This window comes from Bombyx mandarina, chromosome 17 (genome assembly GCF_030267445.1).
Source record: "Bombyx mandarina strain Sakado chromosome 17, ASM3026744v2".
Taxonomy (NCBI): domain Eukaryota; kingdom Metazoa; phylum Arthropoda; class Insecta; order Lepidoptera; family Bombycidae; genus Bombyx; species Bombyx mandarina.
In genome coordinates, this window is record NC_143223.1 from 10,825,456 (window position 1) to 10,852,496 (window position 27,041).

General features: G+C 35.4%; 2 protein-coding genes and 1 long non-coding RNA gene across 3 annotated transcripts in view; 2 read left to right on the forward strand and 1 right to left on the reverse strand.

The window, feature by feature from the left end:
- Positions 1 to 27,041, forward strand: part of LOC149501152 (uncharacterized) — a 171,976-nt gene that overhangs the window by 79,600 nt on the left and 65,335 nt on the right. The window lies entirely within an intron of this gene.
- CPR7 (cuticular protein RR-1 motif 7) lies at positions 15,638 to 21,127 on the forward strand. The gene is made up of 4 exons (XM_089734351.1): positions 15,638 to 15,793; positions 18,217 to 18,380; positions 19,838 to 20,083; positions 20,907 to 21,127. Exons 1-4 carry the CDS (start codon positions 15,782 to 15,784, stop codon positions 20,965 to 20,967), a joined length of 483 nt encoding a protein of 160 aa, XP_089590477.1. The 5' UTR covers positions 15,638 to 15,781; the 3' UTR covers positions 20,968 to 21,127.
- On the reverse strand, positions 23,840 to 26,843 carry CPR8 (cuticular protein RR-1 motif 8). Its single transcript, XM_028171311.2, has 4 exons — positions 26,708 to 26,843; positions 26,365 to 26,552; positions 24,644 to 24,889; positions 23,840 to 24,039 (listed from the first exon to the last, which is right to left on the reverse strand). Exons 1-4 carry the CDS (start codon positions 26,720 to 26,722, stop codon positions 23,985 to 23,987), a joined length of 504 nt encoding a protein of 167 aa, XP_028027112.2. The 5' UTR covers positions 26,723 to 26,843; the 3' UTR covers positions 23,840 to 23,984.

Genomic DNA, 27,041 nt, shown 5'->3' on the forward strand with positions numbered 1-27,041 from the left:
TTGCAAGATACTTCCGAGTCGATACAGACGGTGTACTCCGATTTGGTTCATTAACGAGCAAGCCTATGAATAACAGTTCAAAATGCATCTAGCTTTAATGAAAATGTTTAAGGCCTTTTCAGTACTTTATTTAACAAAGATTCAAAGACAATAGTATCTACTATTTTAATTAATTTTTCTTTTCACAAAATTTTGATTTGCTAAAACAAGTTTTTAGGCCTAATGAAATGTTTTGACGTGACAACGTCTTATAATTCGATGGAGCCGGCTGCACGCACGAAAAAACATGCCTCCTGCGGCGTTACCTCGCTCTGAGGCGTTCCACGATTACGTGGCTAAACTGGCAACAAATTTCTCCAATTATTTGACGACAACAAAGACGCGATCATGGAACGCCGTAGTCAATTCGAGTCTAATTTGAACATTGAAAATGTTATGAGAGAAATTGAAGCGTCACGATCAATTCAATAGTGATTTCCATTTACCTCCTTCTCTATATCCATACAAAATATCTATCAAACAAATAAACTTAAAATTTTCTTTTCAAAAATGAACCCATTCCATCATTATTTTCTTATGACGTTGTCACGTTCAACTATCGTCAGTAAATCGACTTTACAGACAACCGATTTTTTTGGTAGTATTAAGATAGTACTTTTAGAGAGACAGAGAATATATTGCACACTAAAACACAATTTACATTCAAAAAAGTGAACAGGCGCGTATAATTGTACATTATGTGTATCAAAAAGGAACTCCAACGTTTTTGGAGATAAGCGGAGCTGTGAAGGTAAAAGAGAATACAATAAAGTAAAGAAAGGACATGGAGCTATTACTATTGAGTTATTATTATTATAGAGTGAATTGGCGATTACTTGATCGTAGAGCGGAATTCTGAAAAAAAAATCATATTTGATAAAATCTTATGCAGAAATTTTGTAGCCTCTCAAGTATCAAATTGTGCTTCGGTTGGATCAAGATAGCTAGCTGGCATCAGTGTAGTCAAGGATTGGAATAAGGAAAGACTATGAAAGCGCTATTTTCATGGCGGTTCAAAGAAAATTTCGTAAGTATTTATAAGAACTAGAGGTCCCGCAGTAGTCGAAATTCGACTATAATTAATTGGTATTGTAAGTTTGTACACTATTATGATTGTATTTTCAACGCCAAGACTACAACACTATAGAAAAATATTAATAAAGACAAAGAATGTTTAATTTATTCTCAATTTGACCACAGACGCCAAGAAAAAAAAAATTGACAATAAATAGTATTCATGCGTGTGTGCGTCAAATACATGGTATGTGTGTGTAATGTTTTCTTTATTGATTTAATGTATCTTTTATGAATTATTTTAAAAAAATATTAGCATTGTGCAGAGAAGAAGTCTCTATATTCTCTATAAGTGTGCAAAATTTCATACTCCTCCGTCCGCGCAATTTTCGTAAAAAGGGATACGAAGTTTTTGCTTCACGTATTAATATATAGATCAATAAAGAAAAATATGAACAATTATAAAAAAGAATGTTTAGTATTTGAAAAAAAAAAACAATATTCGTATCACTATATTATAAAAGGATCCTTAAGCTCAATGAATCGGTGTAAAATTTAACGATTTTAATGTTCGAACTGTGAGCCTCACGATTATAATGAAAATTAAAATAATCGTAAAAAATAACAGCTCAAGATCAAACAAACCAAAGACATTAAACATTAAATGAAACGAAAGATGGATCGAAAAAACCATGTCTGGATGGGTTACAATAAATTTCGCGGTGTGTTTGTACGATGGACGTTATACAAATAACAGGACAGGAGGACTTGGCCGGGAAAACTCTAAGCATGTTTAGGAAAATCGTACTTAGAAGTATTTCTTTATACGTACAAATGTTCTTCGTTTCATAATTTGTAGAAACTGACTATTTTATTATTATTTATTGCATAGATGGGTGGACGAGCTCACAACCCATCTGGTGTTAAGTGGTCACCGGAGCCCATAGATATCTACAACGCAAATGCCGCCACCCATCTTGAGATATGAGTACTAAGGTCTCAGTATACTTACAAGGGCTGCGCCACCCTTCAAACTGAAACATATTACTGCTTCACGGCAGAAATAGGCAGGGTGGTGGTACCTACTCATGCAGACTCACAAGACATCCTACCACTAGTAAAAACTTGTAGGTAGTCCAAGAATGACTTAAATACTTGGACTTTAATAATATTTAATAGATGCGATTGATTTATTAATCAATACATGACGACCCAGACATTAACAAGGTATTGATGAAAATTAAATAATTTTTAACATAAAATAAATAAAATATGTCGAAATCACTTAAAGAAAAACCGATTTTAATATTACGAAACTTAAAAATATGTTCAGTGCGTTTTGTATTTTGTCCATGTTTCATGTACAATTTAATTCATTACGCCTGATTGTAATATTGGAGAACAGCCAAAAAGCTTCGCTCTTACTACTACTGTACAATATGTAGGTGCTATGTGTATTTTATTTGATACGTGTTTTATTGATCTACATATCATATATTATACACTTTATACACGCAGGCCTTGTGGCGTGTTGGTAAGTGATACTAACTGCGGTTTCGAGGTCGCCGGTTCGATCCCCGCACAGGACTATTTGTGTGATGAACACAGATATTTGTACTGCGTCTGAGTGTCTTCTAAGTATTATCTTATATATGTCGCAGGCAATTTGTATGATTCCGCCGTTTACAAACGGCGTCGTCATTATAAAAACGCTCGCCGTTATGTAAAATGCCTAAGGCAAAATGTATATTGCCGTGTCACTTTATAATATGCCACAACATAACATCGACAATTCAAACGCCGTTTTCGTAATGCCGCGGCAAATTGAAGTATTTAGTTCATTTTTTTTACCACGCGCGCCACTGTTGATCAAAACAATAACAATGGCGTCATTTTGTGTCTCAAAAAATAACTGAAAACTACAAATATTTCGTGTGGAGAAGACATTTTAGAAAATATTTCTGATTTTGAAGCTTTATATTTTAGTGAATTAAAAAAATTATACAATTCTCAAACGGAAGCTTTAAAAAAGCTTTGGACAAATAGTAAAATTTTTGAGGTTATCCGGCACCTAAAAAATGCTAAGGTGCCCACAGAATCTGGTTCCCGGAGGATTCCTGCAGGTCAAAAAAATACGAGGTTATGAGCATCAGTGAATTGGACTACCTTATTTAAAAAGGAATAGCCTTGGCAGTCCAACCGGTCGTGACATACCGTTAGAAGAATATTACGATGTATTGTTAGAGATTCATAGAGGTTACAGACATGGTGGTCGAGACAAAATTCAGTAGGTATCAAATGAAGGATAGATTTACTATTGAGAGAAAAGCGATCGATTTATTCGTATCGTTATGTCAATTTATCTGCTTTGTAACTTAAATATAATAATGCCTTGGTGTTTTTAGTCATGAAATGAGACATGCGCAAATAAGTAATATACATTTTTATTGTTACTTTTGTTACTTTTTATTTAAAAATAAATCAAGAAACGTTTATTTTTTAAATAATCTTCATTTACTAATTTAGGGAAATGTCTTCTAAGAATGATGAATACTTCAGACTACAAAATATGATTTTACATAAATGACCTGTTTGTTTTTATTTGAAAGTGTCATATTATCCTTAGAAGTTTTATTATTGTCATTTAAATTTTGTTTTGTTATTTAAATATTTTAACTAGGCAAGTACTTCAAGAGAATCAAAGCACATAATTTAGTCTTACTTGAAATCTTCATTAGTACTTGATTGCGGAAATAAAGTCTGATTATTATAAACTACATTTTATTATGGTCACCCTAAAACTACAACCAATGTCGAAATTGTAACAATTGAACGAGTTATCATTTTGCCTTCGGCATTTTACATAACGGCGAGCGTTTTTATAATGACGACGCCGTTTGTAAACGGCGGAATCATACAAATTGCCTGCGACATATATATTATGTTTGTATTTAAAACAAAAAGTAATATATGTAGTATATCCATAATCTTGGCACCCCATAGCACAAGCATTAAGCTTATCTTGGGGCTAGAGAACGTTGTGTGAAAATGCCCGCTGTATATTTGCAGTTTATAATAAAATTAAGAAAATTGTGTATAAGATTCAAACATATAAGAAAGAAAAACTAATCATCTTAACGTTTGATATTGATAATAGGTTATAACATACGTTTTGTCGTGTATTGATTAGGTTAGTTAGTTAGTTAATTTGTAAAATATGAAGTTTTTATTATTATTTTATATTAATTACATTTTATTATGACTATTAACTGAAATGTTGTTATGTAAATTGTTTATGTTTTTATTTATTTATTTTTTTATTGCTTAGATGGGTGGACGAGCTCACAGCCCACCTGGTGTTAAGTGGTTACTGGAGCCCATAGACATCCACAACGTAAATGCGCCACCCACCTTGAGATATAAGTTCCAAGGTCTCAAGTATAGTTACAACGGCTGCCCAACCCTTCAAACCGACACGCATTACTGCTTCACGGCAGAAATACGCAGGGTGGTGGTACCTACCCGCGCGGACTCACAAGCGGTCCTACCACCAGTAAAAATGTGTGAACGAAGGCTATGTTTAGAAGATGACACCTTGATTCTAATATTGTATATACGTATATAATATTGTAGTAACTGTTAGTTTTCTACGGTAAAGGCCCACTGAGTTTCTCGCCGGATCTTCTTAGTGGGTCGCGATTCCGATCCGGTGGTAGATTCTGCGAAGCACTGCTCTTGCTAGGGCCAGTGTTAGCAACAATCCGGCTTGAGCCCCGTGAGCTCACCTACATGTTAGGGCGAAGCTGAAATAGCCTCTCAAGACTATCAGCATAGGTAGGGAAAAAAAAACGGTAAATTGTGGAGTTTACATATAAAAGATAAATATCTATCGTTAAGTTGTTTTACGAGTATGTTGTACTTTTCTCAATCTCTCAATTGATTTGTATGACTGTTCGATCCATCATTCAAGTTCGATCGCATTACTTCTTCGAGGGAAAAATATGCGGTCCGCAGCCTATCCATGTGGGCTTAAAATACGCTTTCCTACCAGAACTAATTAAGTAGCAAATATAATATGTATGATATATAATAGGCATATGATCAGCAGTAGATAGTGGACAGTCTGTGATGATGATGATATGTTGCGTATATAACTTTGGGATTGATAAAGTTAAGCAAGCTGCTTGCTCTTCAAACAAAACACTATTGTTTCGCATCAAAAATACGTCGCACAAATTCGTGCAGGCGCAATACGTTTTAATTCCTCCTATTATTCGTAGGTTCTAACTATTAGTTCTATTATCGCATCGCATTTACAGATAAATTTTGTTTTATAATCTATACTAATATTATAAAGAGGAAATATTTGTTTGATTGTTTGTATTGAATAGGCTCCGAAACTACTGAACCGATTTGAAAAATTAATTTATTAAAATGAAAGTTTTGTTTTTCTATACAAAAATACAAATTATCAGAAACATAATAATATAATTTAATACTATAAATATATAATGATATGGAATATTCTAAAAGTGGTTAAACAATAATAAAAGACATAATTGAGTTTTTGGACAATATTAAGAAAACAACATTTAAAGCCTTTATTTTCCATAAATTATTTTATACAGTATTCTTGAATTAAATAAACTTAACTCGTTCATTTTGCTTAATGACAGAGAGTTTAGTCAACTTATATAAGAAAAATACTTTTATAGAAAGAAAACTAAAAAGGTTTCATATAAAAAATACATAAAAAAGGTTTTTCTTTAAAAATATGCTCCGCCTTCGGTACTACGTGCGAATAATATGAAGTTTGTTGTGTTCTCACAATGCGCGAGGGCTGCACTAAAAGTATCGGGAATGGAATATTTCCACTGTTCCTGTCATATTAAAATCTTTTTAATTGAAAACTCATTGGTTTTAAAAATCGAATACCATTTATTTATTTCAAAAAAGATTCTCGGTCTTGTCACGAGGTTTTGTCAAACTTGTTTAGTCGTTGAGAAAATGGAATTGACTCGAGAAAATTCAAGAGCGATGATTTATTATGACTTTCGAAGTGGTTTAACACAAAAACAGTGTGATGACCGGATGATTTCTGCATTTGGTGATGAAGCCCCGTCCAAAACCACAATTTATCGCTGGTTTGCTGAGTTTCAACGTGGACGTGTCAAGCTCAGTGATGATCCCCGTCAAGGTCGTCCAAAAACTGCAGTCACCCAAGAAAACGTTGATGCTGTGCGTAAGCTGATTGAGGAAGATCGACATGTGACATACCGCGAAATTCAGGCAACTTTAGACATTGGCATGAGTCAAATACAAATAATCTTGCATGAACAATTAGGTGTAAAAAAGTTGTTTTCCCGAAGGATACCGCATTCGCTCTGTGAAGAGCAAAAAGCGGCTCGCGTTACTTGGTGCGTCAGAACTCTCGAAAGATTCCACGCAGGATCCTCAAATGCTGTATACAACATTGTATCAGGTGACGAATCCTGGATATACGCGTACGAACCCGAAACAAAAAACCAGTCACGAGTTTGGGTGTTCGAAAATGAGTTAAAGCCAACAAAAATTGTTCGTTCACGGAGTGTTGCAAAAAAAATGGTGGCCACGTTTGTCTCTAAAACCGGCCATGTTACGACTATTCCTCTTGAGGGACAAAGAACGGTTAATGCAGAATGGTATGCGCTAGCATTTGTTTGCCACTGGTCGTTTCTGAACTCCGTAAAGAGAACTGCAACCGCCGCATCATCCTCCATCACGACAATGCGAGTTCTCACACCGCGCACAGAACAAAAGAGTTTTTAGAGCAAGAAAACATAGAATTATTAGACCATCCGCCGTACAGCCCGGACCTAAGCCCTAATGATTTCTATACTTTCCCTAAAATAAAGAATAAATTGCGTGGACAGAGATTTTCATCACCTGAAGAAGCTGTGGACGCCTACAAAACGGCCATTTTGGAGACCCCAACTTCCGAATGGAATGGTTGCTTCAATGATTGGTTCCATCGTATGGAAAAATGTGTCAAATTTCGCGGAGAATACTTCGAAAAGCAATAAATACATTTTTAAATAGTAATGTTGTGTCACTCCGTTAATTCCCGAAATTTTCAGTGCCGCCTATGTACAACACTTTAATAGTTGTTCTGCTAATTAATTGCAAATGCAAATCACAAATTAAGAGTAACTTTTGATATTATGCTCCTGACTCATTGTGTGCTGCGTAGTAAAACTCAGAAATAGATTTAGTTACCAAACAACGAATACAATAATTATTTTACGTCACTGAGAACTACGTATTGAAACGTTTCCATTGATTTATTATCAAGGTACATAGCGCGGTTTGTTGTGAGCGAAGCGAGTGATGCTTTCGTTCTCCGAAACCATTCAAATTTAGATCCATAATTAGGGAGCCATGGTTGCGGCAAGGTCGATCAGTATTCATTGGACAGCTTGCCGGCGGTTGGTACTAACTACGTTTTGGCATCAACGTGCTTCATTACACAAACAAGATTGAAAACAATTTCAATCGACATCCGCTCGTGGGCTTAACTTTTTCACGGCGGTCTGTAATTCATCAAAATTGCTCCACAAATGTCAGAGCTGATGCGTAGTGTCTGTTTATACGAATAGTCGCAGTGAAAATCATACTGTTTTGGTACCTGATTGAATATTAATGGAAGCGATTTAGGTCGCTTGCTAGGGAGCTGGCTCGTTGCCTGTCTAAGGCCGCCGTTGGCCGCACAGCGAAACGTCTTGTATGTTTATTTACATTTACTGTAAGCCGTGCGTTTGTATTTATGAAATTGCAAACTCGTTTTTATAGTACATCAATTACGCCAACACATGCTAAAATCGATCTAGGTGTATTAGACATACTTCTGGATGGAGTTCTGTAAACCGAAAAGTCTAGAAATATTTTTATAGTAGAATAGACGGTAGTTAGCACAATATTCGAAATTCGACGAATAACACGTTACTCGTCCGTGACCACGAAAAGTGTTGTTTTGTGTGTTGTTTTCGAAACATCTGGGATAATATAACTGTTACGCCGGTAAGAGTAACGACATCTATCGCCGAATAGTCGAACGAATATCGAAGGATCTAGTAGCACCTAGAACGCTCGAGAAGTACAACGCCATCTATTGTCAGATAGCGGAAATACTACTAGAGATGTGTGAAATATTCTCGATAATTCTAGGGATGAGGTATCGGCTATAAAAGCGTTGTAGAGATGTAACGCAGTCAGTCAGTAATCGGAATTACTCGAAGCGAAACAGCGAACGGATCACCTAAGGCGAAGCGAAAGAAGCGAATTGAGAATTTTAAAAGTGTGGTGAAGTGTTTTAAGTATTCTAAGTGTTGAATACAGTTATTAGTTGTACTTTGGTAAAATTTTATTTATCCCGAACCCTAGCGCGTAACATAACGAAAAAATGCGAAATTAAACCGTAAAAGTAATTTTAGTTCTATGTCTATTTATATTGACATTTACATTGTCGCGTTAATTTTCTATTCGTAATTTACTAAATACTAATAAAATATTTTAGGCACGTGAGTATTTACACCCGATTGTAGATCAATAATTTATTAATATTTATAAACGACTGTAGAATATAGCCTACTAATTCTTAGCGTCTATCTGATGTTTTGAAAATAGTTATCTGAAAGTCGATATAGTTAGATATAGGTATAGTATAGTTAAATATACCTTAGCTATAGGTAAATAAATCATAATATAGATACTTCAGACAACCCCGGTATTTGGCGGAATAGGTAGTTTGGTAGTTGATCCCGTAAAAAAATAACGTGGTGCTGTAAATCCTGATATCCGATAAATATCTAATTAGACTTAACTAGAAAGGAGCCACGGTAGAGTCTTGCAAACTTCCACGCTCCCACAGGACAAAGTATCCAATCATCGCCTACCTAAATCTAGCATCCACCCGCTTTATGCGGGGAGGGACCCAGGTGTGGGGCGGGGTGCATTACATCCCGCCCGTAATAGGAAGCCGGGTGATGGTTATGTGGGATGGGTGGACCGTGTTCCCCGACCGCTCCCGCGGAAGGTGCAACGCGGCACCATCAAGGCAGGCTCCCGGCCCGTCGACCGAGGGAGCCGGTGGTCGTGTCGCCGGCGGCTGCCGGTCCGGCGTCTGGGGGACGTCGGGATGGATGTAATATACTCTGCGTAAGCCCTGTTCCGCCGTCTCAATAGCTCCGACTGGGCTAAAAAAACCTAAATCTAGCATAAATCGCCATATCAGCAGACGGCGGTGACAGTTGCGAAATCGTCACTAAAAAATAGTTGGATTTTCTATAAAAGCGTATTTTTTTTTTGTTTTATTAAATTATTATTTATTTTTCATTTTTTAGTTGAAATTCATTTTTTTTTATTTTTTCATTTAAATGTTGAATTGTCACTGGTCCTTATTAAGTATACCAAATTTCTAATTGATCCGACGATTTGAAGGGGGTCAAAATCATGTTCTCAAAGATTCCGTTACATACTATCATACATACGTCTGAAGCTAATAAATACGTGTTAAAAAAAAATTGGTTCTCACTCCGAAATGACGCGCTGACTTCTTTCATAAATTACCGTTGATACCCTATTTATTCATCACAATATTACTACAGGCTTATAGGATATATTTTAAGCGTGACTGTTAAATTCTTATTTTCATAAGTATAGATAAATACTGGAAGTGACAATATGATCCAAAACTATTACTATATACTATTATTACTATTACAGAAATGTTAAATAACTGATATCTACATGATTTAGTATTTTTATTCATGGACGGACAATGGTGGTCAATTAAACTGATGAGTGTCGTTTGCTTTTATGGGTATATTAATATACACCCCCATAATTCCATCGTGAACAAACCCGTTCTATTCTGAAACTAATTAAGCGTGCATACCGCCTATTCCAAAAGAATTTTGGTGAATAATCATCTAAAATATTTACATACGTAATTTGTTTATTTACAACAGTTGTCGGAACGTCTGTAACTGATAGTTACTACAGATAAGTGATGTTTATGAAAACCACCTCCAAAATATTGTTGTTTTCAACGAGTGAACTATAATATGAACTTACTGTGGATGGTCTCATGCAATATTGATTACAAGATTGTTTTTTTTTTCTTTGGTATGAAATTACGTAGAGGAAATTATCACTCATTTTCATATATCATATGCGCATAGCTACGCGAAAGTCAACTGTGAAGCTTTGTTAATAAAATACAGCGCACGGCTCGATTCCTTTTTTTTATGATTGAATATTTACTGGTGGCCCGGAGGCCTTTCCAGTTTCACCAAGACAGGTGGGCGAGCAAAGGCTCAGCCAGAAGGGGTGGGATTTGCTAACAGCTGCCCGAGCGCCTTCGAAGGAGAGCTAACAACTCAAGAGCAACTGCTTCGCGAATGAATCTACTACCGGATCGGAATCGCGACCCTCTGAGAAGGTCCGGCGAGAATCTCAGCGAGCTGATGCATGCATGGGTTAGGTTGCACGACGACTTCTTTGTCGAGTTCGACAAGTACGGTTACCGGGGTTCCTCAGCCTGCTCCTAGTGTTAGAGCTGAAGGTATCTAGTGCAGGAGTTATTCAATCTGATGGATCCGTAAGGACGTGTCTAGGGCGACGACGGTGACTGGCTCCTGCGTGATCAGGATTCGGGGAGTAGTCAGCGGCGGATTACGTATGTATGTTTGAAGCTTACAACGGAGCCATACGTTCTACAAATGAACTACTTCAACATCAAACTTTCTTATTTTCTCATAGTATATTGTAATAAATCTGTCTGGTATAGACATTTTTCGAATAACCGAGTCACATTGTTCTCTGACTGCTGACAAATGACGACACGTGACTAATACTATCGATTTGATCTTTGTAAGTATACTTCAAATATTTAGGAATCGCGCTCGATTTTGACATGAAGAAATTTTATTTCTTGAGTTACTTGGTTGTTTATTGTTGTATTGTTTATTTTGAAACTGTCAAATAAGTCAATACTCTCAAATATGAAGTGTATATTCTATGTATGGTCATGACATGTATTGCAATCTAAATATGGCACAATGAATTCAAATGGCACGTATTTATCACAGAATCAAAATAGGTATCTGTCACTTTTTTCATGTTCTATGTTTTACATTTTCATCTATACTAATATTATAAAGAGGAAAGATTTGTTTGTTTGTTTGTTTCGAATAGGCTCCGAAACTACTGGACCGATTTGAAAAAATCTTTTTCCATTAGAAGCCGACATTGTCCCTGATGAACATAGGCTACTTCTTTTTTTTTTTTTTTTTTTGGTTTCATGTGTGTTTTAATGTTTCCGAAGCGAAGCGAGGGCGGGTCGCTAGTATTATTCTAAAGTAGTTTATTCTAAACAAATCTTGCTGTTGAGAATGTAAATTGTTAAAAGTATAGCAGCTTCATATTTTTGCAACCCAAATGTCTTCCGTGTTTTGTTAGATTTAATAAAGACGGGAACAATCCTCACTCTGGCTTATGCAAATCCCAGCAAAGCCTAACTGGCTGTTCGTGCGTCAAGCAATAATCCGATTGACCGATTGAAAACTTCCACGCTTCAACCGTCGTTATTCTATTAGGAATTTTATTTTATTGCCTATTCGTTTAGCTTTGGCAGAATGCCGAATAAACAGTGTACTAACAACAGAGCAATACCTGTAACAATTACTGTAGTATTAAGTACGAGATTGATGCGGGAGTTCGACTGAAAACATTTCTACGTCACTAAATTTATGTTGGTGAATCACAGTTTTTCGTAAAGAAAAGAATTTTAATCTTGTTAACTTGTTGCTGTAGGGTTAAATATACAAACAGCTTCAACAAGACAGATACAAAAGTCTATCTCTAAAATTACATTAGCAGAATTTATAGATTGGCCTAATTATGGGACTAATGATGCCTTACTTACCAGCGTACCTTAAACTCGCATTTTGGTATAAAAATCTTACATAGCTCTATAGCTAACGTTCGCAAGTTCCGTTCTGAGGTGTGGGACAGTTTTAGGTCAAGTTTGTGATGTACTACTTACTCCTACTTTTTATTCCAAAAATGTTTGTTTGCGATTAAAAGTAGCCTACACTACGGATATGCTTTCTCATTCCTACGGGAAACTAATATACATTGAAACTATTCCTTGAATTGCCACAAGTAACACTTATTTAATCCATATTTCTAATTAATATATTTCGTGTAACAATATCTCTAAGAAAGAATTTTTCAAAAGATTTGATCAAATTTAATGTTATTCAACAATACTAGAATGAACTTTAAATTTATATGTAACCTTTACAAGCAAATACTAATAAATGCGGTTTACAGCATTCATGACGAGTAGTAACAGAATTTCTCATACCATGAAACATTTATGGCCTTATTCATAATATATTGTTTATCGAAGGTAACGGATTTTAGATACAATGTTATTTATGTAAGTTGAATGATTTGTAAGTTGATGAAATCCTATATATTGAGTATTCATCGTCTGATTTATATTCACTCTGATGTATAGAAGCTTTAAAAAGACTGTTAAAAATGTTTTTAATATTCATTGGATAATAAGCTAAAACGTTCATTACCAGTGCAATAAAGCTTAACAGCCAAAAACCTCTTATAAATGTAGGAGTATTATATTATAGATTATACGAGATAGATGTGAGATATAGAGAAATGTAAGGTCTAGATAGATATAAGAGTGTTATACTAAATTATACTATAGAAGGATCGTGTTAAATTATGACGGATTGTGTTGAATTATTATGAGGGAAGTGTTAGAGGAAGTCTAAAAGTGGCACCTGTGACAGAGAACTTGAGAAGTACGCGTTTGAAACGGTATGGAAATGTGATGAGACAAAATGACAATGAGGTTAGTAAGAGAGTTTTAACTACGAATGTGGAAGGCTTTAGAGGAAGAGGTAGATCTAAGAAGAAAGGGATGGATTGCGTGAAAGACGATATATGTAAGTGGGGAATGAGCGAAGATATGGTACATGATAGAGAAGTATGGAAGGAGAAAACATGTTGCGCCGATACCAGGTGACTGGTAGAAGGGCAGGAGAATGATGATGATGATGTGTTGAAGTATGACAGTGGGGTAGTTGCGGTAATTGACGTGGCTATCGATTAAGTGTAGGGCGCAGGTTAATCTGCTGCAAGTTACAATTTTGTAAAGAGACGATTATGAAGACGTAGATTTAACGAACGCTGCGGAGATCCAAATGTTGTTACTCAATAAATGCTAACATATTTATTAGCGTGATTCAGATATCAGTGACAAATGTTTTATTCTATAGTACCTATTGTTACAAGAAAAATACTATGAGCTTGGGAGGATCTTTGCATGTTGTAAAAATGGAGGCAAAATTGAGAGGTCGCTTTTAATGACCCAATTACGATTGTCTATAGTTATCGAAACTTCAGCAAGCAATAGGGGATACATAATTTTAATGAGAGTTTGATAGGCTTAAAATAGCTTAAGATATGCTTGAGTTTTCTTATAAAGGGCTTATAGAGCTCCGGTAACTTGTTTTGAATAAGAACGCTAATGTATTCATTGAAAAGGTATTTATCGGAATATGTGGGAGTCATGATCCTTTTGGAAATGGTTAATTGAACTCTTCTGCTCAATGATAATGTTTAATATTGCACGTAATAGTAAGCTCGTCACCTTGCTGGTTGGGCGGACCTCAACGGGGCATCTCGATATCCTGTAAAATATTTGGGATTTTAAGTTATAAACGACAGCGTATTTAGTGAGATTCTCTTTTTATATCGCTTTTTTTAATGTTAAGTGGTTACCGGAGCCCATAGACATCTACAACGTAAATGCCGCCACCTACCCTGAGATAATAGTTTTAAAGTCTCAGTTTTTACAGTACAACGGCTGCCTCATCCTTCAAACCAAATTGCATTACTGCTTCACGGCAGAAATAGGCAGGGTGGTGGTGCCCGTGTGGATTCACAAGACGTCCTACCACTAGTAAAAAATCTCTGTGATCTTTACGTTTTATAATACCGGAACGGGAGTAATATATTTTATCTAAAATGACTTTAGGAAATCAAAAGAAGCTTAGAAAGTTATTGCTTGCTATATTTATAAGCTATTTGGATAAATATATTTAACAGAATGGTACTTTTTTCGGACAAGTTCAATATGTCGATTAGTGGTAGTGTAGGCACGGAAAACGAGACATGCGTTTTTTGTTTTGCTGCTAATTATTTGGCGGTTACCGATTTAGTCCTGGGATCAATTACCCATTGAGTTTCTCGCCGGATCTTCTGAATGGGTCGCGATTCCGTTCTTGCTAGTGCTATTAAATTCTCTTAAGTTGAGCCCGTGAATTCACCTAACCGTTTGCGCGTAGTTGGAACAGTCCCTTAGGCTATCAACGAATAGGTAGGGATCAATATGGACAAACGTATGGATTCCATTCTCAAGCTTCTAAAAGTCTTGTCTCACTTGATTTGTTTTAAGTAGAAGTGGACTCATCGAAACAATTTTCGACGTACTTTGACGTTACTCGCTGACGAGTTAAGAGAAATTGTGCACAATATTAACAAAATTGAAAAAAAAAAGACACGCGAGCGCATAGCTCATCAATGAAACATATATTTACATATAGTCGCTTAGAAGATACAAACAGAGAGAGACATAAACAGATGGAGAAAGATCATGCAAGTGAAAGTGATACAGAAGGCTGGTTATAACGCTCAGAGTTGAGGAATATGACCCAAGGAGGAGGAGGAGGAGAGGATGCAAATTAGGTGATTCAAACTAGCTTAAAAGTTCACTACTAGGCGTTAGTAAAGTAAACTATTCTTACTTTTTAATGATTCTCCACAAAGAGTGTATTTCACACATAAAAATCAACATACATTTGCTTAGTAATTCTACGAATGACCTTAAAATACCTAAAGGTTTGTTGACATTTAGAGAGCTGCAAGTTAGTGTGAAAGTGAATAATTTGTTATGTAATTTAAATGTTGTAATGAATATATTTTTTAACATGCAGGATGTAGTTATTACCAATTCTTAATTAAAATGTAAGTCTATGATAGCCAAGAGATTTTTTCGAATACAAAAAAGAAAATGTATGGAATGATTAACGCTGTAAGTGACGTGTATTAATGGATTTAGATATAGTGAGAAAAGATTTTACTTCGTAATTTTTCGGAAAAGTTCGTATTTATCGTGCTCTCTCAAATAGCTTCAGTACCCATCTTAGAGCCATAGGGGTAAGTCGCATCAGCAGACCAATATATATAGAGTGGATCATACGCAATTCAAATATTCGCTATAGTTTAAATCATATTTTCAGAAGGTTGTATAGCCATGCCGAAACCTCGAAAACGTTGGCGACTGTAGGCTAATAATATACTGTGAGCTCATAACATAAATAAGTTTTCGATCATGTCTACAATTCTTGAGTCAATAAACGTTATTTGGACTAATTCAGCAATTCAGCTGAAGAAGATCACAGCTACATGCTTAAGCATCGATAAGACGACAATCGCTTGTAAATTGTATCGCTCTAACCTAACGTCTAACAACACGGGCAAGGTGAGGTAAGCCGCTAAAAGGGCAGACGTGCCGATATAAAACGTGAACATCCCTGCATCGAGTATTCGACATCCGGCGCTGCTCTCAGTTATAACGAAACGAAAGAGACGATTCGCTATGACGAAATTGGTAAGAATTTTCAATTGTTGAACGTATTTTGAATGTTATGCTGTGATTAAAATCAAAATGGATCGCATCTTGGTGATTTTAGTGCCGTTGAAGCTATAAGACTCATCAGATGCGAAGTGGTCGGTCGCTCAGTGATATTGGTAATGGTAAAGCTCAGCAGTTCTAGGCGATAGGGATGAGATCTGCTGCGGTAGCAGATGATGCGATGTTAAACGGAGACGAGGGGATTACCTCCAATTCCTCAGAACGCTTTATTGCGATATCTAAATCTCTTCTTTTTCATCAACTTATCCCACTAGGTGGGGTCGGCACAGGATTTTTTTCTATTCCATTCCCTTATATCATCTCGTCATCGTCATCTCAACACTCACTCCTCTCTCTCTCTCTCATATTGTCATTCACACACTCCATTAATGTCTTCTTCGGTCGACCTCTTCCCTCTACCTTGTACTACCATTTCCATACATCTCCTAGTCGCATGCTTCTCTCTACGCATCACATGTCCATGTCCATCACATGCCTAAATGAACAAAGTAATTGTTAATTTACTTTATTTTAAATTAATAAATTATATTAATACTACTAAATTAAATATTAGCAATTAAATTAATTACCATATCATACTACTATTAATGAAATTAATTACTATAAATTGATAACTAAAATTTTATTGCAAAATGACATAGGTATTATGGTTAATTTTAGTACATATTTAGCGGATCGCAGACACGGTTGAAACAACACACATTCTCTCAGTCTCGTGTTTATTATTTTCATTTTCTAATTACCTTAAGTCGTCTGTATCATGAAAACGGTAAAATGTTCGAAAGCTTAATCTATTATTTTAGCAAATTATATAAGCAATTATTTTTGACGAATCCAGATTCGTGGATTCTGTCATCTAGAGAAAATACAGGCAATACGTAAACATTTATATTCAGTACTAGCTGACCCGGTAGACTTCGTAGTGCTGCGATCGATAAATAAAAGACCTAAACTTTTGTATCAAAATAAACTTAAAACAAACAAAAGGAATCCGTCCGACGGGACATCAAAGGAAAAACAAAATAGTTATTTTTATTTAATTCCGAACATTTTCAAAGGGGAATGCCCACTCTCCATAGTGTGCTAGGCCCAAGATGGACATCAAATATTACTATAAAAATGTACTGATTCAAATTCTTAAATGTATCGGATATCTAAAAAATATATTGAAATTGACGCCACTATTATAAAAAATATAATAAAAATAAAAACTCGTTTTGAGGTTAATTTTCTATATAAATAAATGTCGGATTGTGAGATACTTCAAGAACTTTTCTTTTCTTAATGTTTAAGATGTTCCTAATGTATTTTTATCCAATAGGGTATAAAAAATACACTTAATTCTTTAAATATCTATATTTTCTTCATCTTCATACACAATTAGTATCATCTAAAATTAGCAAAAAAGAGCATATACACGGTTTTAAATCTCGGTCAGGGTAAAACCACAATTCACACAATGTTTTTTAGTCGTAGTATGAAACGTTATTGATAAAAGTCAAATAAATTGAAGAAAAATCAAAACACATCCATTTTGTACGCAAGCACAACACCACAAGCAGCAAGCGAAGTGTCAGTCAGTCAGATTAAATTCAGTGATGTCAGTATAAAGAAAAATAATTACATGAAATTCATATATCAATTATTTTTTTAAATAACCGATAATTGATTTATATCTTAATCTTTTTTTACGAGTACACATTATTTTTTATGTTTTTGTTTTAGTTGTACATATTTAAATAATAATACCAGTAAAGTTTTTTTTATTGCTTAGATGGGTGGACGAGCTCACAGCCACCCTGTTGTTGCTAAGCGGTTACTCGAGCCCACATACATCTACAACGTAAATGCGCCACCCACCTTGAGATATAAGTTCTGAGGTCTCAGTATAGTTACAAGTTAAAGTCCAATGGGTATGTCTTCGATGTTATTTTATGTGCATAAAATCCATTAAAATCGATTGATTAATGATAATACTTAAAATGATTTATTTATATGTTTTATTTATATACCTACTCAAAATATTTACTTCATACGTAAAAGGTTTTGAAGCTGGCAATATGTTTCCCGCAAAAATAAAAATCCTTGTTTTTTCCATAGAGTTACTTTTTTTAAACTACTTATTGTAAACTGTAGTGGTGCTTATTTGCAAGAAAGTAAATGCATATTTATTTATGACAAAATTAATGCGCCAAGTATTTTTTCTATAATCTATTGTCCGCTTTGGGCCTAAAATGGGCATTCCCCTTTATCTACCTTTTAAACCTTCTCTGGACTTCCACAAATAATACAACACCAAAATTAGCCAAATCGGTCCAGCCGTTCTCGAGTTTTAGCGAGACTAATTTTATTTATATTCAATATTTCGACGATTCCAGATCATTTGGCTGGTGGCATTAGCAGTGGCAGTCAAGAGTGAGCGGTTAGATCATTTGTTGCCACAAGGATATGCACCTGCGAGTGCGGGGGCCTTCAGTGGACAAGCTTCGCCGCCCTTCAAATTCGAAAATGTGAACAACGGAGATGGGAATTATCGGTTCAGGTAGGTATACCAGAAAATAATCTCACGGGCTTAGCTACGATAGAATGTTGAATGTTGACATACTGGTCGTAGGACCTCTTGTGAGTCCGCACGGGTAGCTACCACCACCCCGCCTATTTCTGCCGTGAAGCAGTAATGCGTTTCGGTTTGAAGGGTGGGACAGCCGTTGTGACTATACTACGACCTTAGAACTTATATCTCAAGCTGGGTGACGCATTTACGTTATGTCTATGGGCTCCAGTGATCACCTAACACCAGCTAGGCTGTGAGCTCGTCCACCGATCTACGCAATAAAAAAAAAATAAGTCGAAGATTTTTTAATTTAGACGGTCCTATTAACTCTTTCTTTTCTTTCTCTTTTTCCTATTCCACATGACCACGACTGCTCTGCTAAGAGTAACCGCCTATGATGTTGAGTCACTCTTAATCTGGTTTCTCAAGCGGTTCATAATTGTACATTTACGATCATACATATACGTAATCCACTAGGTACGCATAAGAATACCGATACATATTTTATTTATTTATGGCTCAACCAATAAATATGAAAATTTTGCTAAGTGGTTTTTGTAGGCACCGGCTTACCTGTGACCCTGAAGTGATGTCCATTGGAGGCAGGAGCGTCTGCCTTGAGTGAAAATTTATCCTCAAAGCAAATGTAGGTTGTAATTCGCTGCCAAATTAAATTTTTGTATTACATTTAAGAGCCTAGGCGCAGACTTCATTAACGGCACGTGCTGGCTTGTTTTGGCTGTTATAAACTGAACTGGGGTCTGTTTATTACTGTTGATGAATTCATGAAATTCAGAAGTGGAAAGAAAAAACAGGGCTTAATATACTTTTTTTTGAAATTATTTACACTTTATTTACTTACTTTAAAAAAATTTAACACCTACTGCGAATTAAATTTGATTCTCAATAATTTATTATATTTTTTCAGAATATGCGATACTTAAATCTCAGATAATCATAACGATTTTTAACTAAGCATTTTTAAAAATTTTAAAGCTAGTTTTTTTTATCTCTTATATATATTACATTTTAAGTGTAAATATGTAGTGTAAATTCTAGAGAAGACAATATTTTAGATGCTTGTGATTATAAACATGATAATTGATACGTCAACAGAGTTGTATACAAAGTAAAATTAATTTTGAATCTTTTTATTTTTTATTGCTTAAATGGGTGGACGAGCTCACAGCCCACCTGGTGTTAAGTGGTTACTGGAGCCCATATACATCTACAACGTAAATGCGCCACCCACCTTGAGACATAAGTTCTAAGGTCTCAAGTATAGTTACAACGGCTGCCCCACTCTTCAAATCGAAACGTATTACTGATTCACGGCAGAAATAGGCAGCAGCGCGGACTCAGAAGAGGTCCTACCACCAGTAAACCATCTCTTCTGAAATTTTTCCTTACTTTGTTTCTAACTAATCACATGTTACAAATTTTAGCTATGAAACCCCAGAAGGTATATCAGCATACGAGAGCGGCGCCCCACGAGCTTCCGGACCAGAGGGACCTGCTGTGACCGCTGAAGGCGGGTTCTCGTACCGCGCCCCTGACGGCCAGCAGATCTCTCTAACTTACACCGCCGATGAAAACGGCTTCCATCCAGTTGGTGCTCACCTTCCAACGCCACCCCCAATTCCTGAAGCGATTCAAAAATCCTTGGAGTTAAACCGACAGAACCCTTCTTCGTAAGTTTCAGCAAAGCTTCTTCTTCTTCTTCTTATCAGCCCATAGACATCCACTGCTGGACATAGGCCTCCCCCAAGCCTCGCCACAAAGACCGGTCCTGCGCTGCCTGCATCCAGCGAATCCCTGCGAACCTCAATAGATCGTTGGCCCATCTTGTGGGAGGCCTACCCAGCAAAGCTTAATAGGTTTTAATTAAGTTTTTTTTAACGATATGATGACTTTTTTTTCATGAATTACATCTAAATAAAATAACTGTTATTAATTTTGCTACGATGAGGTAATTATGATTAAGAAATGACATGGGTGTCGCGTTTTATGATCACGCACCAGTAGGCAGTCGTAGCACTATCATGCTTATTTCTGCTGTGACATTCGTTCTAGTTAAGATGAAGGAAGACTTTTACGTTTATGATTTGAACTGGCCGGGAATTCTCATTTTTCTTTATGGACTTCAATAGCAACTGAATTATAGAACGCATAGTTTGATACGCATAGTTTGTCTACAATTCAGTTGCTATTTGGATGTAAAAAAAACGCAGGTTTTAAACTTCAAATTGCCCTATACCTTGACTTTTTTTGGTTGAGGACATTGTTCCACTTAGTTTAGTAGTTCATAAACTTTTTTTTAATTTATCTTTAAGCATTTTTATTCATAAATAAGACAGCTTATATCTAAGGAGTTCTCAATCAGTCTATCATAAGATAATGATTAATAAAAGTAAAACTACGTGTGGGACAGTGAATTAATAAATGTTGTGTATTTTAGGAGAGGCTTATTTCGTTTCTAGTTTTTAAAACACTATAGTATCGTTTGTATTTCAGTGATGGTGGCTCTCGCAACAACGGAGGAGGTAACAATGGGCGCAATGGATACCATTATTAAAATTATTGATAAAACAACTACAAAATATACCCCCGCTTTTCTGTTATAGCTGTACCTCATATACTCGTGTACTGTGATATCATTGTGACTATTATCAACATAATTATTGTTACAGTTAATACAATGAAATGTATAACCAATGAACAATAAACTTGAGAATATCATATAATATTTTTTATTGATTGGTTATTGTCCTTACATCCTTGTGTTTAAACATTATTAAAATAATAATGTTAATACGTATTTATCGTACACTAATTGAAAAAAAATATAATATTAGTCCTATTCATGTTTATCGTTGATATAAAGCTACAGTTATAAATTATTTTAAGCTTATCGGATAAAAACAAATCTGTACTGATTCGGTAAGGCCTTGATTCCTCTCTTGGAGCTAGCTACAATAATTGCAGAATTGTTTTGTAGAAAAACGTGATTTATGCAGGACATTTAACTATCTTTTAACCATAAGTATAATTGCAAGAAAACTACACCACATTCCAACAATTGGAACATAGATTCCTTTGACACAGACGATGATAAAAATAAAAATAATTAAAGGAAGAGGTGACATGAAAATTGACGATTGAGTAAATTGTATAGACTAGTGTATTGCATACCAAAACATAGTTTGCATTGAAAATCTATCGGTATTGTTTTTTTTTAACTTGTAAAACGTATTAAGCTCCTTGTTGATCTCTTAGAACTCAAAAGCTTGTTTCAAAAATTCAGCCCATTTTCCAATCTAATTCTTAGTACGCAGTATTAACATGTAGTTGACAAAAAACACTGCGGTGTATTTGCATATGAAAAATCGTTAATCCTGAAGATACCCTTAAGATAATGGATAAAACTTTTTTTTTTATCAGTCCCTGTAAAGTAATATGTTTAAATTTAATACGACATTTAAGGTGGCTGAAAGTCACGTTCTAAGTTTTTGTCATATACAAGAGAAACTAATAAATGTGTGCTAATAAAACAATATTTTCCAATGGAATCCTTATAGATACGACTTTTTAAAATTTTATATTAAACGAGCAGACGGGATTTTATAAGTCGTAGTGGCCTAATAGAATTGCGCTACATACTCGTTATAAGTGATGCTATGCTATTAATGAGTTAGGCGTAACTCATTGATAGATGCAAACGTCTTATCGTTAAGCGGTTATGCCCTCCTGTTTGAATAGTTGATCTGTCGTTGTATCATTTCGCATTCCCGATCCTGGGGACAGAATGGAAAGCAGTTGACGTCGCCCAAAACACGTCATTTCGGATCCTCTCGTTCCACTAACTGTGCTATTTTAAGTACCTTAAGCACCAGTCATCGTTCTCGCCGAGCCCGTCGAAGTAAATTAATCAACAGACAGAGCCCACTAAGTTTCTCGCCGGATCTTCTCAGTGGGTCGCGTTCCCGATCCGGTGGTAGATTCTGCGAAGCACGGCTCTTGCTAGGGTTCGTGTTAGCAACGTCGTCAGGTTTGAGCCACGTGAGCTCATCTACTAGTTATGGTTACGCTGAATTAGCCTCTCAAGGCTATCAGCTTAGGTAGGGAAAAAAAAGCGACTTCGACCTATATCTCGAGTTGAGTATCACCATTCACCACGTGTTATGCACGATCCGATAACCGTTTTATTCTATTATTATATTGTAAATAATTATTACTTAAATTTTTTTTTATTCTAAGTACGAAATTAGTCCCTTTCACATATCTAGTAAAGAAACACGTTTACTTTAAAAAAAATGATCTGCCAAACTTTCTATTGCTTTAACTCTTTCTTCTTCACGATTAACCATTTATTTGCTTTTCAGATTAGCTACGTTGTTGCTTGTTGATAATCTCTAATAATTGTACTATGTACTATGTAGATAAGTTTTAATTATACAAATTTCGAACAACAACATTCGGACCGTCGGTCTACCGACAAAGGATCCTCTTTTAACCTTACACCCCAAAATGAAGTGTATTAATTATATAAGTGTGTAAATGTTTTGTTATTTTTTCCTCTGTGGGCGTTAATATGTTATTATGCAATATTTGAATATCTTAGTATTTTTAATAATCAAATCATTATAATAACTAATATTGTACACTTTTTCATATTTACTGTTTTTACGTATCCTTATAGTTTACTGGAAAAAGCATTTTTAGCTTATGCTTGAACTTTACAGGATATTTATTATAAACTAGCGACCCGCCCTCGCTTCGCTTCGGAAACATTAAATTTTATTATTAATAGCTGAGTCCCGCGATGTTACCTACCCGCGTTTATTGTCGTACCGCGGATGATGCCGCGGGGCGAAGCTAGTGCAAAAAAAAAGTAGCCTAAGTTACTCCTTATATCATAAGCTACCTATCAGTGAAAGTCTCATCAAAATCGGTCCAACCGTTCGAGAGATTAGCCGGAACAAACAGACAGACAGACAGACAAAAATTGTAAAAAAAAATATTTTGGTGTATGTACCGTATATGTATTCATATGCATGTAGTAAAAAGCGGTTATTTCAATATTATAAACAGACACTCTAATTTTATTTATATGTATAGATGTAAAATAATTTAACTTTTTTTTTAGTACAATAAAATAAAATACACACAAACGCTACACTAAGATTTTTTTATACTATCATAGTAAATTACTATTTTTTAAAAGATCATCGTTTTGATAGTTAATACATTTGCAAAATAATTAATTCTTAATTGGTGTTAACATAATTGCATATCTATAATTGAGTGAGTAAAAATGTGAATAAGATTTTATTCCCCGTTTTAAAAGAATTGTATTTTGTGTAATCTTTTAATGGAAAATGTAAATAAATTAAAGATTACTATAAAAAATCAGTTGATATAAAATAAAAAATTATGTTTCAATTCACAACTTTTATTTAAAGCTTTCGTCACATAGTCAACGTTTGTATAAAAGTGCAATAAATATAACATATTATCCAAATGCCTTTGACTCGCCAGTTGTGTTTATAGGATCACTGAGTTCTCAGTTCGATATTTGTTGTGGTTTTGTACTTAGTAATGGTAGGCATTGTTGTACCGACCGCCGTGATGGTAGGAACCATCGCCACTGAAAATAATAAAGCTTACATTAAAATCACAAAACTACCATATTAGTCTCTACAGTTATAAAAAGATATTATGTGTAAATGTGTCTTACGAAAATAAGTAATTGGGAAATTTTTAATACCACATACACAGATCACTAAGTCTTTAAATTTTATATATATTTTTTTAAAGTTTGACTACTTTAAAAGTCATAATTTATTTTATTTATATAAATCAAAATGCAAGGTAGTTTAATAACCTAAAACTACATATTATTATCCGCAACACGCTTCGTCAGAATTGGGTCAGTAATTGGGAATATATTGGCATATTAATATCATCTCATCATCATTATTCTGCCCTTCTCCCAGTTACCTGGGGTCGGCGCAACATGTTTTCTCCTTCCATACTCTTCTATTATATACCATTTCTTCGCTCACTCCCCTCTTACCCGTATCGTCTTTCACGCAATCCATCCATTTCTTCTTAGGTCTTCCTCTATATCCTTCCACATTCATAGTTAACATTTTCTTACCGACCTCATTTTCATTTCGTCTCATCATATTAGCATATTAAAATATTGGTTAAAATTATACGGAAGCATGATTATCATGAAAAGTACTTACGAAGAAGGGTTTTGTCTGTTGAACTCGATGGAGCGGAGAATAGCTTCTGGGATCGGTGGGGGAGTGGGGATATGGGAGCCGGTCGGGTGGAAGCCGTTTTCGTCAGCAGTGTACGAAAGGGCGACTTGCTGACCGTCCGGAGCGCGGTATGAGAATCCGCCTTCTGCAGTTACGGCAAGGCCTTCCGGGCCGGGAGCGCGGGGTGCGCCACTCTCATGCGCAGAGATCCCGTTACCAGTTTCATAGCTGTTAGTTTAGAATATTTGTTTAAGATTATTTTTTTATTGCTTAGGTGGGTGGACGAGCTCACGTGGTTACTGGAGCCCAGAGACATCTACAACGTAAATGCGCCACCCAACCTTGAGAGATAAGTTGTAAGGTCTCAAGTATAGTTACAACGGCCGTCCCACTCTTCAAACCGAAACGCATTACTGCTTCACGGCAGAAATAGGCAGGGTGGTGGTTCGTACCCGCGCGGACTCACAAGAGGTCCTACCACTAGTAATTATGCAAATTATAATTTTGCGGGTTTGATTTTTATTCCTTCACTATGGAAGTCAATCGTGAACTGTTGAATACGTATTTCATTAGTAAAATTGATATCCGCCTGAGATTCGAACACTGGAGCATCGCTCAACACGAATGCACCGGATGTCTTATCCTTTAGGCCACGACGACCTCAAAATACATTCTTTTACAATTAATTTTCTTTATTAATATTACTTTACATCGACAGCACTGTTGGTGATGAAACAATTCGTAATAGTTCATTTGAATTAAAACTATCTTAATTAGTGCCAAATCACAATTATAACTTTTTTAATGTCTTCGATGGGCAAAGGAATCTACAATTTTAAGTTCTTACCGGGACCCTGATTACAGCCACCTTGTATTGAGACTTGAAGTCGTTCTTAATCATATTGTAATAATGGTCGCCTCATGCTACTAACGGGAATGTATAAATGGCTCACAGTTGAAATAAGCCGAACGATAATGATACCTACATCTATACTCTATACTAATATTATAAAGAGGAAAGATTTGTTTGTTTGTTTGTTTCGAATAGGCTCCGAAACTACTGGACCGATTTGAAAAATTCTTTTTCCATTAGAAGCCGACATTGTCCCTGATGAACATAGGCTACTTTTTTTTTATTTTTTTTTATTTATTTTTTTGATTTCATGTGTGTTTTAATGTTTCCGAAGCGAAGCGAGGGCGGGTCGCTAGTGTACTATATAAAGTTAAGAAAGTAATAATATCTTGCTTAAAAGGTATACAAAAAATTCCAATCTTGATTTAAAACGAAAAGAAAACCTCTTAAGACATTCCCATTTGTAACATAACATTAATTCAGAAGTATGTACATTACATATGAACATTATCATTAATTAAAGATTCCATGTACAAACGGTTGTAATTATAAGCAAGCTGGTTTTGAAAAAAAGTGAACGGAGTATTATTAAGAGCATCGGAGGACACAAAATTACTATTTATCGACGTAATAATGGTGGCATATTCAATAATTCCAGTTGGTTAATATGCAATATTATTGTTGCGTCACTAGAATTGTAAAGGTTGACTTTAGTTTATTGTTTTGTGAAACAGTGAATTCAGATTACGTTTATGACATATTGAGTAATAAGGGGTTAGGGGAAAAGGAAAAGGGCTACAATTTGTTTTAAACGGAAATATTGTTTAACGTAAAAAATTCTATTACGTACCTGTATCTGTAGGTTCCGTCGCCGTTGTTAATGTTTTCGTAACTAAGTATGGGTATTTGTGCGCCTCCATAAGCTCCACTGTAAGCGCCAGCGTTGTAAGCTCCTGCGTTGTAGCCGCCAGAGGTATGTTGTAGATGTCCCAAATGACCGGCTGACGCCATAGAGAAGAGGGCAAGGGCTGACACAATCTGAAACATAACGATAATATATAAGAACTTATGAACAATATATATATATATCAAGAAATCAAGAAAACCATTTTAGCATAAAAAAAAGTTAAAATTTGTTTGTGAAATTGTACGATATAACATTTTTTTTTCTTTCATATTACATTCATAAATACCTTGAGAGCGGACATCTCGAATATTTATCCGAAGTAGTTGATATTCAAAAGGCTGCTGTTGGAAGAATGATGCTTAATTCATCACAAACAGTGTTTTTATATTGATGCAGAGCGCCGTTCCATCACCTTGCACAGATTGCTGAGGGCGTGTCTATTGAAGAGCACTCACATTTTGCATACCGATGCGATCACCCCCCGGGGCTTAGGCGATTGTTACCGGCAGTATTATTCAATTCGAAAATCGATATTTAGAGGCTTAAGGATAATAATTGTCAAAAGTCTTTGATGAGTTCTTCTTAGTATCTAGTTTGAGACAGCATATGTCCTAAGATCC